This window comes from Elgaria multicarinata, chromosome 7 (assembly GCF_023053635.1).
Source record: "Elgaria multicarinata webbii isolate HBS135686 ecotype San Diego chromosome 7, rElgMul1.1.pri, whole genome shotgun sequence".
NCBI classification, from domain to species: Eukaryota; Metazoa; Chordata; class Lepidosauria; order Squamata; family Anguidae; genus Elgaria; species Elgaria multicarinata.
Genome location: NC_086177.1, coordinates 7,034,461 through 7,052,651, shown reverse-complemented (window position 1 = coordinate 7,052,651; position 18,191 = coordinate 7,034,461). Strand labels below are relative to the sequence as shown.

General features: G+C 41.5%; 1 protein-coding gene across 1 annotated transcript in view; it reads right to left on the bottom strand.

The window, feature by feature from the left end:
* The window catches only part of KIZ (kizuna centrosomal protein), a 93,181-nt gene that overhangs the window by 52,203 nt on the left and 22,787 nt on the right, over window positions 1-18,191 (bottom strand). The window contains exons 2-6 of the mRNA XM_063129997.1: window positions 17,445-17,507; window positions 14,622-14,784; window positions 13,102-13,191; window positions 9,593-10,220; window positions 8,131-8,380 (exon numbers count right to left, since the gene is read on the bottom strand). Coding sequence (XP_062986067.1) covers window positions 8,131-8,380; window positions 9,593-10,220; window positions 13,102-13,191; window positions 14,622-14,784; window positions 17,445-17,507 — 1,194 coding nt within the window. The remainder of the gene's footprint in view (window positions 1-8,130; window positions 8,381-9,592; window positions 10,221-13,101; window positions 13,192-14,621; window positions 14,785-17,444; window positions 17,508-18,191) is intronic.

Here is an 18,191-nt window from a genome sequence, read left to right as displayed (position 1 = left end):
GGGAGATGGCCTCATTCACGTGGAAATCCGATGCGACTTTCGGAAGGAAGGAAACGTCCGGGCGCAAGGACACCGATTCCTTGTGGAATGTCAGGTAAGGAGGGTCAATCCTTAGGGCTGAAAGTTCGCTAACCCTTCTGGCTGAGGTTATGGCCACTAAGAATGCGACTTTCCAAGATAAATGTTGGAGAGTGCAAGATGCCATGAATTCGAATGGATGAGTGGTAAGTATTTTTAGAACCAGTGGTAGGTCCCATGCTGGTGCTTGATCTCTGAGCGGGGGTGAGAGGTTATTTAGACCTCTTAGGAAGGATCGCACCAAAGGGTGGCGAAACAGTGTGTAGCCATCGACAGCGGAGCGGGTGTTCGATATGGCTGCTAGGTATACCTTGATCGATGCTGGTTTCAGGCCGGAGTCGAAGAGGTTAGTCAGAAATTGAAGTATATCCGTTATTGAGCACTGGAGAGGATCTAGTGAACTATCGGATGCGAAACGTTGGAAAGCCTCCCATTTGGCGGCATATGAGCGTCTTGTCGCAGATCTTTTAAAGGCGTCTAGGATTCTTTGAACTCGGGTAGGTATCGAGGTTCTTGGTGTATCCTCCATGCCGTGAGTCTCAGGGTTTTGAGGTCTGGGTGGTGAACCCTGTTCTGGGTGTGGGATATGAGGTCGTGTCGCAACGGAAGGTTGATATAGTGCCGTTGCGCTAGATGGAGGAGTGTGTAGAACCAGGTCTGGCGTGGCCACCACGGCGCGATGACAATGGCATTTGTGTTGTCCTTGGCTATTTTTGCTATGACCCTCGTGAGGAGGGGAAAAGGCGGGAAGATGTAAAATAATGTCCCGGACCAGTGGAGTGAGAACGCGTCCCCTAGGGAGGCACGGTGCCACACTCTGGAGCAAAACTTGTTGCATGCTGCATTCTGTGGGGAAGCAAACAGGTCTATGGTGGGTTGTTCCCACTCCAGAAATATAGAATGGCGAACTTCGGTTGCTAGTTCCCATTCATAGGATGTTTTCGGCGTACGGCTTAGGGTGTTGGAAACACCCGCGATATGGACTGCGTTGAGCCGTATGTTTTTGGACATAGTCCATGTCAATATGTCGATGGTGAGATTGACGAGGGGTGGCGAATGGGTGCCACCTTGTTTGTTCAGGTGCCATAGCACGGATGTGTTGTCTGTCAGAATTTGTATGTACTGGTTCGTTATGATTGGCTCGAATGCGATCATTGCTTTCCAAACGGCCAGGAGTTCTAGCCTGTTGATATGGAACTGTGCCTCTACCGAAGACCAGTGACCCTGGGCTTGGAGGGGGCCGCAATGTGCTCCCCATCCGGTAAGGGAAGCGTCTGTTGTGATGGTCTTCGTGTGAGGAGGAGTCAGGAATGGAACTCCACGACTTAGATTTGACATGTCCCTCCACCAGAGTAGGGATCGGGCTACGGTATCTGGGATGGGTAGGTGGATCTGACGGCCGTCGGACTCGAAATCGAAGACTTCTTGTAGCCAGAGTTGTATGGGTCTCATTTTGAGACGTCCCCATTCCACCACGGCTAAGGTTGCGGCCATGTGGCCCAGTAGTCTCTGAATGGTGTGAGCAGTTGTGCGTCTGCTGTAAAAAACTGTAGAAGCGAGAGATAGGAGTTTGGTGGCTCTGTCTCTGGGAAGATAGGCTCTTCCTTTCTGAGAGTTTAGTTGCGCTCCGATGAACTGTATAGTTTGGCAAGGTTGTAGGTTGGATTTCTCGGAATTGACACAGAAGCCGAGGTCGTCCAGGAGGTGGAGGGTGTATTCGAGGTCGGATTGGAGTTTGTCCTTTTTGGTCGATACGATTAACCAATCGCCCAGATATGGGTAAATTTCGAGGCCCTGAGTCCTGAGGAATGCACATACGGGACCCATGCACTTCGTGAAGACTCTGGGGGCAGAGGAGAGGCCGAATGGAAGGACTTTTAATTGGAAGGCTTGTGACCAGATTGCAAAACGGAGGTATTTCTGGTGGTTGGGGTGTATTTGAATATGAAAATACGCGTCCTGGAGATCGATGGATGCGAACCATACCCCTTGTCTCAGCAGGGGTAGGATTGTTCCCAGTGAGTTCATTCTGAATTTTTCGGTTGAAATGAAACTGTTTAGGGGGCGGAGGTCCAAGATGGGGCAGAGTCCTCCATCGTTTTTGGGGACGGTGAAATATCGGGAGAAGAAACCGCCCGAAAAGGGGTTGGTGGTCACTCGTTGTATGGCTCCTTTTTGGAGGAGAGTGGATGTTTCCGACCGGAGAACCTGTGTCGAAGGGGTGATCTTTACGATTCCGAGTGGTGGCAGGGTGTTGAATTTTAGACGGTATCCGTTTGAGATAATGTCCAATACCCATATGTCTGTAGTGATGGAGCCCCAAGTGTGACGAAACTGGGCTAACCTGTTGCCAAATATTACGGGCGCAACGGAATGAGCGTCAAAGATGACGTCGCTGTGGTGGATCAGTGCGACCCCGGGTCGGGCGCAGTTTGGGAGCTTGGTACTGTTTACGTTGTTGTTGAGGTTGGTACCGTGGGGTGCGATCCGTGAACTGCCTATTATAGTAGGGATTTTGTTATCTGTACCACTTGCGCGGTCTAGTGGTTGGCTGTGCAGGTGATTGGCCAATTCCTATCTTTTTCGCCGTGGTTCATGCCTTCTGTACGGAGTCCAGTTGGTCATCTGTTTTAGAATTAAAGAGGCCTTCCCCGTCGAAGGGGAACTCTTCGATCCTGGTTCTGTTCTCCGGAGTGAGACCTGCTGAACGCAACCACGCATGCCGGCGCAATGCGATGGCTCCAACCATAGACTTTGCGTGGCAGTCTGTTTGATGGCGAGCAGTGTTTATTTGATGATGGGAGAGTTTCATCGCCTCCGACTGAAAAACTCTAGCCAGTTCTCGTTGGTCTTCAGGGAGGTAGTCGCACAACGATCCGATTTTGTCCCAAAGAAAAAGCTGGTATCTGGACATCATCGCTTCATAATTAGAGACTCGAAGGCCCAGGGCGGAAGTGGAATATAATTTCCTTCCGAGGGCATCGAGTTTTCGGCCTTCTTTATCGGTTGGTGCACTATGTTGTCTATGAGTTTTCCCTTGTGCTGATTCCACTATTATGGAATTTGGGCGCGGGTGTGAAAAAAGGAAAGCGGCATCCTTCTCTTGCACTCTGTACATGGATTCGAGGCGTCTCGATGCCGAAGTAATGGTCGCTGGGGTATCCCAAGTCTGTTGTATGGTCTGGAGGAGAGCCAGAAGGAGTGGAACGGATACTGGTACCGCCGATGCTGTGTAGATCGCGTCATACACAGGATCTTTGACCTGCTCAATTTGTTGTTGGGCATCAACTCCAAGACTTTGGGCCATCCGAAGTACTTGGTCCGAGAAAACTCCAAGTTCCTCCGATGGGGACACTCTGCCCTTTGTCAGTACCGTGTCGGCCGGGGATGGCATGGATGGAACGGGTGATTGAGTTGAGGATGAATCGGATTGGTAGTCATCCTCTGATATAGGAGAGATATGCCTAGCACTTCGCGGTGGTAGCTGTTGCCGGTTTGGTGGGGGTGGGAGCGGTCGGTCCCGTGGTGGGGATCTCCGTTCCCTCCGTGCGGCAGTCAATGATATCCCTCTTGGTGGTACCGGTGGAGGAGGCGTGGGAGGCCTCTGTCTGGGTGTACGCGATGAGGGCTCATAGTACGAGTCCTGGTACCTTGGGCTCGGATGAGGTGGATATCCCCTCCAGTAATCATACACATGATGTGTTGGTGGGGGGTAATGCTCGTAAAAACGATCCCAGTCCCTATGCGGTGACCTGGAGCGAGCACGATATGGATCATGTTCCGAGCGTTGGTAGGCCTGTCGTTCCCTATCCCTGGAGCGGGATTGTGAGGGTGAACGAGGTGGAGTATGCCGGTTCCGAGGGGAAGCATTAAAGGCTGCTTGATTCGATGGAACTGGTCGGTCTGGAGATGATTCTCGGGTTCGAGTAGCTGTGGTCAGCTCTCGGTTGCGAGGAGGTAATTCCACTATTTCCCCTTCCGATGCTGTTGAGATAGGCTCGATCACCAGAGGAGGTAATGGAGACCGTATCAAGACTCGGATTGGGGAACCCACAATGGGAGGCGGCTGCGGTGGCGTCTTAGGAGGGGTAGAATTATTATTCTTTTCCTTCCTCCTCTTCGGCTGAATTTCGGCCGGTGCTTTAGGCCTTTTTGCCTTTTTAGCAAGTTTTTTAGCCGCATTTTGCGCCGTAGAGTTCCCAGAGTTAGGGAGACTAATAGGCGGATTTCTTGAGGTAGACGCGGTATTTTCGTCGATGGATGCCATATTGGATTGACGCCCGGCGTCGACTGATATGAGGGCCTTTTGCCACAAAAGAGATTTCAGTCTGTCTGCCCTGTTTTTCCTTGCTTGTCTGGAAAAGGACATACAATGTTTGCAGGACTCTACAATGTGGGTTTCTCCGAGGCACAGAAGGCAGAGGTTGTGTCCGTCGGATGGTGGCAATTCACTGCCACACTGGCTGCACTTTGTAAACGGGGCCTTCGAGGCCATGCGCTCGGGGGAACGCTATGGATAACGTTACCCTTCTGATTTCTGTTCTTGTTTTTCTTATTATCTCCAGAAGATGAAGAAGAAAACACAGAGAGAAGAGAAGAAAAAAAGAAGCAAAGAAGATCTCAGCAGAGGTGAGTAAGAAGTAACTCTAGTCCCGACGAAGCGAAAGCGGCGGCAGTCGAAGAGGAACTGAGGGAGTGAGCGGGAACACCACATATATACGCCCTGACGGTGGGGGAGGAGTTCCCGCCCAAAAGTTCTCAGCTATTAAAAGTCCGATCGAGGCTCTGCGCAGGCGCAGAGCCCCATTAAGTGTGAATACACAGAGACCACGAAGAAGAACAGCAGTTAGAGCACTTGCTCCATCTTAATGCATATGGTAGTAACTTTGAAAAATAGCAGGAAGTTTTTAAAGTAACCAGCCATTCTCTAAACATGCACACATATGCAAGTCTTCTACAGCTCCTTTAGATATTTTTATTTGCTTTTTGTTTGTTTGTTTTGCTGTGGATTGGTGCGGCTCTCTTGTTACTAAACTAAAAAGCACCTATAGTAAAGAATGCTGAATGGAAATAATTTTTAACTTCTCTAAGCTCAGAGCATCCCCTTCTATTATGCAGCAAATATTACTTGTATCATGCCGCAAATGTGAAGTTATAGCAGAAGTAGGAAAACAGGAGGCCTGTCTCCTCTCTTCCCTGTAATATCTAGGGATACTGCGCAAGGTGACGTCATCATATTGCGAGTTTTCCTTCACTAGCAGTAACCAATGAAGCGGAGCTGGGAAATTCACAGTATAAAGATTTCACCATACATGCTGAGAAGGAAACAAGAGTGTCGCTGCTTTCTGTGGCAGCCTTGTGTCTGCCATGATCTCACGTTCCCACCTCAGGTTTATATACCCTGGAATTGCAGAAACCATGAATATGGTGAAAAATAATTGTCCTGATTTTATTATTAGAAATTAGGAGCCCTTTCTGATAGACTGTTTTAGCACAAGTGGGTAATACCCAATGGTGTCTCAGAGCTAACACTATCGGGAAAAGTCATTTGTCACCAAATTTGACAGCAAATCACTATGTTTTCCCATTGCTCTAGTTATATTGGGCAAGCAATGGTTTATGCTAATGCAATTCATTGTCCCTAGTGCTGGGACACCACTGGATACTACCCTAAGACTTTTAAATGTTATTTTGTATCATTTAAAGAAAATGTACGCATCATGATTAGAGAAGGGACTGAATAGATCTGAGATGCAAATTTGAACAATGACACAATGAACTGCAAGGCATAGCTCAAACTTTGCATTTAGGCCTTTCTAATTTAACAAGACACAAATGATTGTGTTTTTAAAAATCCTATACCTATATGAATGGAAAAGGTTAGTAGCTTCTGCAGGTACAAAATGTAACTGGGACCTAAGGGGGATAGTAGTAAAGTGATCTCTATAATGATGCAAATTAAGATTTAAGCATTTTAACAATGGGGTACTGCTAATCCTTTTACAGAGGAGTAAATAGCTATTCAGATTTTTATTTCAGACTGCTTGCTTTGTTCCGGCATTTAACAGCAGAACTCTAAAAAGCAAACACACAGCTGGCCTATAAACCATACCAGTGCAACATTCAGCAGCCTTATCAAGGTTTTTGAAATATCTACAACGTTAGTATATATTGTGGATTCCCCACATGAAGCTGTAAAATATTCACTCAAATTGCTGAACACTACTGCAGTGCACTTCCACAACAGTGACTGAGAACAGTGGAAAATGAAGATGGTGAGGGAGTGAAGTTTTCAAGTTTAGACTTAACATACATCGAACCAGCGAGAACACACAGGCAGTTCAACAGTGCTTTTATTGCGCTGAAGTCTTACAAAATCTCTATTTCAGCTAGCTCATTCCCCATTGTGCTCCTCCCTCTGGGTGGTCTTTCCAGGGTGCCACTTGAAGGGAATACATTAATAAAAAGGAGGGGAAGGAAGGGACACATAAATAAAGAAAAGCAAAATGGATGACATGATGCAGCAGGCTATGGATCAGGGGTCAGCAAACAAGGGGTCTTTCTCTTTTACAGGTTGCTTCCTGGAAACAGTCTGATTAAGCTGACAGCTTGAATTATGTGTTACATTTTGTAATGCACAATCCATCTGTGCTAAGTCCTCTTGAATGCAGCTGAAGCAGCACAAGCAAAAGGTCTCTGCCTTGCTCCTTCTTAAACATGAGCTTGAAATACTCATTATCTTTCTAAGTGCTAAATCTGAGAGGCTGGACTTTTAAAGGCTCTAAATGAAGCACAGGTTAGTTATGGGAACTGACAAAGTGCAGGACGAGCCTTTCACCTCCAGCTTGACAATATTGACAACACCAGTAGCTATCCAATAGCTTGTTCATTGACATTTGTTATGCTGGAGAGTGGAGTCTTGAAGTATCAATAGTAATAGGTTGATATCTACAAGACAGAACTATTTGAACACCTTGTAGGAAGCTCAGAGCACAACACTTATATTTGGTGGAGGGGCGGGGAATCTAGATGTATCAATACATGCTAAAACTAGTGCTGGAACTTAAAAGATACATATGGCACCATGAACAAAGAGGAAACAGAAATTTGAAGATCGTTAAATTATTAAAGTGCAATCCCTAGTATCTTGCACCCAAGAACAATCAACCAATTAACAAGGAAGGTACTCAACTTCATCTAAACCACAGTGACAGCTGGAAATCAGTAGTACGAAATTTTATCATTAATTTTAGTCTGTCAGCGTTGACTTGTCATTTTCTTTGATCTACATTTATCTGTTCCTTTTTTACTTTTGTAACATTTTTTCTGTTTTATTGTGATGACCTAAGGTTATGAACAAAAAAAACTGAACTGAACTAAACTGCAATCCAGTGCACAGTTAGGCTTCTGAAATCCAATCCAATCAAAGTGAGTAGGATTGAAGCAACCTAACTGTGTATACAAATAACGCTTTAATATTGTTTTGGTTTGAGGGAAGGGGCGTATAGGTTTAAATACCTAAAAGTATAACATGTTGACTCCATCATTTATAATAGTGTACTACTGGAATTAGCACACTTGTACTCTCTGGAGTATGCTGGAGCAAGTGAGCATACTGGTTCCTGCCCATTTCTGCTTTCAATTAACAGCTCAGGAGTAGCTCATTTCTGGGTTGTTCCGTGACATCTTAATCCAGAAACTCTTGGTTGAATAGGGGTTAAACAAACCAGAGTTAAACCATGGTTTGTTGTTGGCACATTCCTGGGTTGTTAACTAAATGCAGAAGTGATAAGCAAGCAGGGGGTAGTGCACTCAGTCACCCCCATGCACTCCCGCCAATTCCTAGTTTAAACAAGGATTGGCCGTGATGTGTGAACAAGTGTAAAACTGTGACATCGAGAGCAGAGGTTTGCTGCTAGAAGTGAACAAGGCTTATGGGGAATGACAGCAAGCAAACTCTGCACACACCTGCACAAAATTATCAGTAAGGGGTAAAAAGCAAAAATGGCATTGCTGTTCAAAGGAATGAAGATATTATTGGCTTAGTTTTACCTTATTGCAGGCCTAGAAGATGAGTCCCCACTTGAGATATAGTGACATAATGATTGTGAACATGGATGTTCTCCTTCCTTGTTATATGTTGTATTGATTGATTTCAAAGACATCTTGCAGTCTACTTTCTGTAAAGTTCGCTGTAATTTTGAGACACTCATTTCTTCATCCTCCTCACTCAAAGAAACAGTAAGATCACTGCTTCCGTCGGAACTTGCACTTTTGTCCAGTTGTAGGTTGTCCCCAAGAACTATAACAAAAATCTAATAGTATTTCTTCCACTTTAAATAAAAACCTTACAGCATGAATTTATTAAAGTATATTTGAGAAATATTAGTTTACATTGCAAACACTTAAAAAATGCAGCCCAAAATGCATAGCCCATCGAGTTGGCATGAATAAATATAGGGCATAACGGCTTTTTAAAAATGTTTTCTTTTTAAAAAAAACTGTCCACAGCTATGTACGCTACAATACAGTACATTATAAAACCAGCTGAAATATTCAACAAGTACAAAAACCAGTGACTAAAAGCAATAGCCTATCTGAAGAGGTCAGTTTTAGAAATCTCTCTATATAAAAAAATTGCACTGAAAAATCCCACAATACTGAAAAAGGAAAGAGCATGGACCCGTCTGCTTGCCCAACGCGGTCAAGTTCTACCAGGGCCTTCCTTTTCCAAATTACATCAACAAACAGCTGACCTGCAGAATAAAAACATGAGACAACAAAGCATCTACCATTGGCTTGTTTTGACCCATTTGTATACTTCTCACGTTAGCCACATTGAGTTTTTCTTTAAAAAAAAAAAGACATAATGTAAATATGAATAAATGAGGAATATGTCTGCAAGAATTAAAGCTAGAGATCTCTACCACTGAAACTATAAAAATAACAAACAGCCATACTAAATCATTATCGTCAGGAAGCTATAAAGAGAGAAAAATCAGTTACAACACTGATAAATACAATGAAAATCTAATTTTAAAAACATATTGACTTCCATTTCTAAATAAAACACAGATCTAAGATGAGAGATGGTAGAACCATTAAGTCTTTGGAGAGACCATGTAACTGCACATTCCAAATGAATTGTACCTTTACAGACTTCCAGGTTATGCCCTATTGCACTCATATAGTCTTTTAAAAGTAATGAAGGCACCAGGTAAAAATTCCTCAATCTCAGAATAAGAATGTGATCTAGAAAGCTGTACCCAATTGGAATAAATAAAAGACACAGGACTTTTGCACGATCTCTCACTACAGTAGCTCAGGCAGTAAATCACACTTCATGTAAGCAATGGACAGTCCCAAACTGTATCCCTACTATCCTTTCCATTTTAAAAAGCACTACCTTTGCATTTTTAGATGTTGCAGTGATGGTGCCATCATAAAAATCCAGCTAGATGAGAGAAGAGCTCCCCCCCTCCCTGTAAGCCCATTACATACATCATCACTATACCTGGGAATTTCTCTCTTGAGTGGTCATTTCCAGAAACAAGCTGCTCAGGGCGACAAACCAATAAGATTGGCCGTCCAGATCCCTGTTCATTTAGTACAGAGTGCTCATGTGTCAGTATTTCTTCCAACGATTTGCAGGAACTGTCACTTTTTAAATCGGTGGTTCTGTTCTCAGGACTTAATCTTCCATGTAACATGGAGTTAAGTTCAGGAGACATTTTGCTTTCCACAAAATTACTACTGCAATTATTTGTCTTGCTTTCTACTGTTAAACAGCAAGTTCTTCCGTTCTCATATGATACACCGGATGTGACTGGCATTTCCTCACCCATCAGCAGATATGTCTTCCCATCTATTTTGTCAGACTTATTTGAGCACTGTAGATCACTATTAGTTTGTACTACACAGCTGTCTGTCATATAACTGCTCTGTGATGGTTGTCTACGTGAATGTTGGTCAGAAATTGAAAAGCTCTTTGTGAGCTCCGAAGATTTCTGCAGCACATTGAAATCTTCAATGCTAGAGACAGCTGACATTTGGCGGCCCATAAAGATTGTTGCTGTGTGATACAGTCCTCTTGACATGGCTGTCCTGGTGTTAATTCCTGCCTGTCTTGCTTCTGGCGCCATCTGAAAAACACCGTTTGAAATCAACAGAGTAATATTTTGTCACAATAGATGGGAATTTTAAAGATGATGCACTGAATTTGAAAGAACAAAGTGTTAGCTATTTTTAAAATGCACCTATACCTGAAAGGCTTTTTTGGCCCAAGGCAGACAAGCAGGCACAATCCAGCCAGAAGGTCCTTTATGCCAGCCCTACTGAAATGAATGGGGGAGAGTACAAGGGAGCGTCCCATGGAATTGTGCCCCTACACTACTCTAAATTCATGTACACAAGTCTGCACATTGCCAAATACTTTGTCCTTTGTCCGTAATTTGCACTGAAGTCAGTAAATGTGAAGACATTTAATATTTTGACCAAAAATATTGTAGAAGACGATTACAAGCTGACTGTACTGAATAGTTCAAATTCAAACAAAGTAAACTAACAACTATGAACATAATCTGCCTTATGGAATCAGACCATTGGCCCACCTAGCTCTGTATTGTCTACTTTGATTGACAACAGTTTTCCATAATCTCAGGTGGGGGTCTTTCCTACTACTTCTGCCTGAGATTCATTAAACTGAAGATGCTGAGGATTTAACCACAGACCGTCTGCATGCAAAGCTGAGGGGCAGGGTTTGACCCTATCCTCAGCTGTGTCCCAGAAAGCGTTTGTCACACTAGACTAGAGTGCGATGAAACTTAGGGAGAATGTAAGAGGATATTGGAAACTGGCCTTTATATATGCAAATACATTCTACTTAACCCTTTCCCCCACCACAGAGGGCTTGTCATGACAAGCATGCAACTTGACAATCACCTGCTCACCAGGAGCGTGCAGTAATTGCTCCCAAGAGAGCACCAGAGTAACAAATCCAAGCTAAACCCAACTTACTGGCCAGAGAGACAGCAGCTGGGAGCTTATGCTACCCTCCCTCTCAGTACACGTGCCATCTGAACTGTTCTCTGGGCTGCTACAAAAGGCTTTGGCTATTTTGAGATTGTTTATGGAAGTTAATAGTTGGAATTCAGGATACACATATACACAATTGGACAGGATCCAAGAGACCATGCATGGAACCCACATAAACAGAGAACTGCCCAGCCTCCCTGAAGCCGCTTGCACTTCGCCACCCAATCTCCAGAACAGAAAATGCAACCTCCTCCTACCTGCATGTAGATGGGAGGTAGAAAGCCCTTTCTGCTCATGCCTGGTGTTATTTGGTTCCCAATCATTGTTTAAAATATACCATCATTGTAGATGGTTCCTTACAGAGGATACGTAAATAAAAAACTAACTGACAACCATGACAACAATTCATGTTTCTAGGGTACAATAGTACTGCAATACTATATGGTTCTGGAATTTAGATATTTATGTAAGTAGAGCAACAAGGAAGTACAGTTTTCTTTAAGATCAAAAACTCCAAGGACAAACATTTTCAGACCATATTTTAAAAATACACACACACACAAATACGGAAAGTTAGCATTTCAGAACTCTGTCTATAGCATTTCATCAATATCTGCAGTAAATGCAATTCATACATTGTAAAAGGCCTACTTATATAGGTCAAGGTTGGTGAGGCTCATTGCTCTGTATATTATGAAGAATGGCCTAAATTCAAGGTTTCTCCACCTTTTTAATCTACGGAAAGGGAAAAACATCTATAAACACAGATTAACGCCTGCTAACACAACGAAGAAAGAAAAATGAAAACCTTCCTCCTACTATTAAACACACACACACACACACACACACATAAAATAGTGTCGCCTCTGTTTCTTTCCTGATAAGAGTCTTAAATACCAAACAGTTAAATGCATAATAACATTTACTGGCAGCAAGACAGCCTGCTTAGCTGATACATAAAGCAGGTAAAAGGAGGAAAAGTTAATTTCTTGGCTGAATGATTCCATCGGTAGCTATAGGGCAAACTAGAAAGTCTTTTAGTAAAGTAGCAGTTGATTCTTCTATCAATCTGCAGCACACATACTCTTCCAAGGAATGCATTAAATATGAAAATCATATCCTGTTATCATCTGTTTCCAGCTTTCAGCCCAGTAAGCTTTCCTTAATGAATGCTGTAGCCTAAGGGACAAGCATGCTGTTGGCTTTTCTGAATAATGGAGTGATGCTACCCATTTTGGCTTATTACAATATCGACTAGCTGAGGGGGTTTCACACATAGTCACAAGTGACTACTCTTGCCAGCATGCTCCAAGTTATTACAAGATGTTTTTAGACATTTCATCTAAAAGAGCTTTCCTGCTTTTAGGGAAGAAAAACAGCTCTAGTCTTGAACTGTATCATTTATATGGAGATAGGAGGAGGGATTAGTAGGCTGCATTACTGCAGATATATGGCAGAATATATTTGAGTATTCCTTGTCAGGCTTTGTCTGTGGTTTAGATATTCAATCTATATTTTGTTGCTTCTTTGGGGAAGCGGAAGGTCAAAATGTACAAAATTATAAATGCTACATGTTTAGACTTAAATGTAAAAGATTTTGACACACTTTTTTGAGTTTAATACATAAGAACACTAGATGAATGGAACATAAGCTAAAGTGGGAGCTTTTCTTCCTATTTATTAATTTCACAATGAAAGACTTTGCCTTTTTAGCAATGTTGCACAGTTTAAACTGCATGGTGAAAATAACCACACAAGAGTTTTACAATAAGATTTTTGAAACACTAAATAAAATAAAAGCTGCTAAAAGCTCCCCAATTAATAAATATTATGGTATGATCTAGCCAGAGCTAAGTACTTCCAAGTCACATGGCTTTAAATGGGAGAGACTTAGACATGCCCTTAACTTTCCCATTGAGATCAATGCGAGTTTGAAGGCCTTAAACTCTAGCTCGATGTGCATTACATGAATTAAATATTTTCACTTACCTGATGTTTAATATCATTTCTCTCTTGACTTTTTAATATATTCTTTCTATCAAGTATAAGCCTACTTTTAATTTCTCTTTCGTACTGTGCCTAGTATAAAAAGAGAGGTGTCTAGATTAAGATTAAACAATCTATTTATCAAGACAGGTTGTGATCCAGCAAACATTAAGCAGATATAAGTCTCACTGATTTCAATGGGAGATGTGCTTGAACTCTCCCTCTGAAATCAATGGAACTAGCAAGTGTTCTATTTAAATATATAGTATAATATAATGAATACATTTTATTAAAAATCAATAGCAGTAGCATTCTCAATAGGCATTTTGAATATTTTAGTGACTTCCACATATAAGCACAGCATAATGGCTCAAAAGTTAAAACATTTGTTATGGAAAATGTTTTTATTTCCCTTTAAAACCTATTACATCACCAACTTTGACATTTCGTGGGTTTCCCCCTTTGTAGATATGAGCAACCACGTGCCAATTCATTCATATTCACCATGACCTTACTATATTATCTTACATTCCCTTTTGTCAAAACTGCCATTTGTTTAAAGAAAAATGTTTTACAACTATTAATACCGTCTTCAAACCTTATCACCTCCCCACAACCTCTGACTGCAAGACAATTTCTTAAGAGTTTTGTTTTTCAGGTGGCACATATGTAACCAGGTACTCTTATGAAGACTCTATGAACAAAAGGATGAGAACTGTGAGCTTGACATCAAAATGAATTCCAAGAAAAAATGTTAATGAAGAAGAAACCAACAAGGAAAGGTGATGTCGTTAAGTCCAAAGTAACACCATTCATCACACAAACAACAATATTCTTATACAATAACATGAGGCCATTCCAGAGTGCTTCAATCGCTAGTAAAAATCAAAGTCACATGCAAGACAAAGAAAAAAAATCACAAGAAATTGTAATGAAATGCATGGCGAAATTTTTCTTGATTCTTTTAGGTTCAGTTCCATTGGTAATAGAACCAAGACATATATCTGGCAAGTAGGAAGGTGGACATAGAACCACAGTATTATAAGAAGGATATACAAGGCATTCTGTGCCCTCAACTCTCTCTCATTTCCAAAACTACAAGGGTACTTTGGCTCAGCACATTACTTGTATAGCTGCATGGGTCACACAAAACACAAATTACTCTTAAAAAAAGGTTTTAGGATATCTGATATCAGAAGTGTGGGGTGCACTTATAGCTTTGGTTCACATATAACAACAAACCAGAGCGCTGGTAGTTATTGAATCATGGGTTGTTGTTATATGTGAATGGTGGACTATGGTTTAAGTACAGGTTGTTAACCATGAACCACCCAGAGTTCACAACCCAACAACAAACCATGGGTTCTCTTCATGGTTGTTTGTGGTTAATAACCCATAGTTAAAGCATAATGCAGGTTCACAAGTAACTACAACCTATGATTCAACAACAACTCACAATTCAACAACAACCCATACTCAGGCTTGTCACTACATGCAAACTAGGCCAAATACAGAATATATACCTTCAGCTTCTGAAGGGACTCTGAACTTGAAGCAAACTTCCTAATACGAGCTTCAAAGCAATCAAATTCCTTCAACAAATCTTGGTTTCGTAGGAGAGACTTCTTCTGACGCTCACATATTTCTTTTAAGTATTTTTTCAGCTTCGTGTATCGCAATTTAGTTCTACACAAAGGAAAAAATAACACACAACCATTAACTACAAAAAGAGAAATAGCTCCATGCTATGCACATCAGCTTATTTTGGAAGACAAATATTTACTGTACGTAAGATCCACAGGAGGCCTGCCCAGCTCAATCACCCATAGACAATTATATGGAGTAAGAATTGCAATAGTGTTTAATTTTATTACTTTACAGTTTCATCATGCACCCAGATTTGTTCAACAAAAGTCTAACGCTATAATTAAGAAAATAAAATTGCTGTATAGACTGACCCACTCCAGAGGAGGGTGCAGTGCCCAGAGGATTTCTATATGGCTCAATGCAACCTTATTTCTCCTGTCCCACTTTTCCTCTTGGCTATGCATGTACGCAAACAACACAAGGAGCCATTGCAGAGGTTGGGGGTTCCATGCCTGCTGCCCATATCCCCATGCAGTCTCTGTGCCATTCAAATTACACATGCTCTTGAAAAGTAGTCATTTGTATGGTGCACAAAGGGAGTGTATCCATATGCAGTTTGGATTGGGTCCCTAAGAATATCTATACTGGTTGGGGTTGTAACCCAATGTTTGGGGGACACTGAGTTAAAACAAATCAATTAGTGTTCAGGTACCCAGGTAAAGGTGGGGTGGGGGGAGCTTTCCTCCAGTTTCTCACAGTAATTATTAGAAGGCTGGCTGTTCTCTTTAGAAAACTATGGCCATAATCCACTAATCCAGCTAAATTTAAAAGAATTTAAGTCTTAAATCTTTCCCACTGAAATGAATGGGGTTTAAAGAACTTTGGCTGGATCTTTCTCTATTATTTCTCATTATTTCATGTATTTTTTATTACACATTGAAAAATGGATTGCAACATTAAATTCTACCTTGTGTTTGTTTTGTAGCAAAACTAGAATGACACTTATGGACTAGTAGGCCTCTTGAGCCATATATGCTTTCTGATGAAAAAAAAATCTCCTTCATCCAAGTTCAAGTATATCAATATTATGTACTTTTTCTTCGCTTAGAAATTATCTTACATCCTTGCAAATTCATTCCAGCTCTAACGCCTCTTTTGACTCAAATACATATATATTAGAGGGGGGTCCCTTGGCTCATCCTGAGGTTTTGTGTAAACATTATATACATCTAATTTAAAAGGAGAAAGGAAAAAGAAAAGAAAAGATGGACTGGTTCATACATTTAATCTACGAATAGGTGGGACTGTGAATAAGGGAGTTACCCTATTCTTTCGATTCTAAGACGCACTTTTCCCCCATATAAACATCTCTAAAAATGGGGTGCATCTTAGAATCTCGGGTGTGTCTTAGGGTGTTTTTTTTTCTGTTGGTGGTACTGAAATTAGTGTGTGTCTTACCATCGATGGCGTCTTACAGTCAAAGAAATACGGTAGTATGCTGCCTCATTATCTCTGCTTTCACTCAGCTTTAATGTTGCTTGATGTGACATCTGAAGCCCGAACTCTGGGTTGTTGAGGGACAAACAACCCAGAGTTTCAATCAATTAACAAACCATGGATAGATGGATTAAACTCTGGGTTGATTAATCCTGAACAGTCCAGAGCGCTGGGTTCAGATGTCACATCAAACAAACCAGAAACAGGACCTTCCTGGATTGTTGAAGAAAACTCATTCAAAACAGAAGTGGTGAGTGTGCAAGAGTCACCATGCCCGTTCCCTCACTTGCAGCTCTGCCAACCCATTGTTTAACAACCAAAGGGTTATTTATTTATTTATTGCATTTCTATACCTCCCAATAGCTGAAGCTCTCTGGGCAGTTCACAAAAAAATAGGTTGCTGTTACTGGGCCCATTTACGACATACCCGGGACTCTGGTTTAAAACATTTCCAAACAGCAAATGTCCTTTGATACCAGCCATTAGCTACCTTAAGCTAGGAATACTGCTAGGAGGGAAAGGATACAACAGCCAAGAGCCAGCAGCTGTCCGTCCTATGGCCATGTGGGAAGGAGAGCAACAGGTATGGTATACCATACCCTCTAGGCATGTTGGCAGCTCACCACTGCAAATAATATGAGCAATAGTGGTTTATTAAATGCATATGGATGCATATGCATGCAACCAGTGAGGTTCTTGCTTTAAAAACACCCAAAACAACCCATATTAAGCAGCCTGAAAGGAGGAAATCTGGTATCACTGGCATTGTTAGTGTGTGGGTGGGTAAAATTAATTAATTGTCCATCCAGGATTGTAGCCACAGAAGACCTGTAAGGGTCTGGCTCCTAAAAGCACTGATTCTCTCTACCTTCCTCTCATGGTGCACCCTTAGCTTCACCTCACCTCAAGGTTTTTAGCTAGGGGGCGTGTTGTTTCCATCAAGTAATAACCCAGGGTCAACATTTTACTTTCCCATGTTCATTCTCCCCTTGCCCAAACCCACCCTATGTTTCCATTTTCAACACATCTTGCAAACATTTCTGCACAGTAAGTTTAAGTACTTAGTATTAAAATGATACAGCATCACAATATTTATTATGTATACCAAACAGTATTGTATTACGAACATTAATTCTTAAATCAATTTCAGATTTTAAAAATTGCAGATATAAAATTCTAAGATGTCAACATTTTCAAATTACATGACATAACAACCAAAAATACATAATAAAAATAAGATATAAATTTTTAAATAAGCTTACGTGCAAAAATCAGATTCGCTGTAGTCAAGCATTTTTCTTTCCAACTCCACCCTCTTTGTTTCACTGAAACAAGTACGGAAAGATTATGTTATTGTACAAGCTACACTACAAATCATTTTATAGTAAAGAAAATGAAGGGACTTTTCACATTTTGTCAATGAACTATATACCATTAATGTTTCACCATGTTTTTCAAGCCACCAATAATTAATTATTATTAAATGAAATGTTTATAATCCAGGCAAAATCATAAAACCCTCTGTGGTGGTACCTATTATTATATCCACTTGCCTTTTCCAATGGTTGGTATTTGGCGATTACATATAAAGTATTATTCTGTAGTAGTAGATTGTGGATTTTTGGTTTTCTCATGGTCCAGCACAGCTATTTTTGTGGTATTTTACATATACAAAATGTGCATTTCCAGAGGGCGGGGGAAGATGACCAATTCCAAAAAAACATTCCTGCAGTTCAAAATTCAAGCCATGCAAACACTGTATTCTGTTGATCTAAAAGGTGACTGATAATAATGTGAAAAGTAAAGTGGGAAGCCCAGGTTCCTGTAGAAACCTAAACCCTGCAAGCATACTCATTTCTCTTTCCCCTTCCAAAGACATTCACAACAGACTCCACTGCTAGAGTGTTTACCAATGTTTCCAATATGAAGGAATATCCTTAAGGCTGCTCTTCTGTGTTTGTGCATCTTTTCCCCACCCTTAGGGTGACCATATGACAGGAAAAACCCGG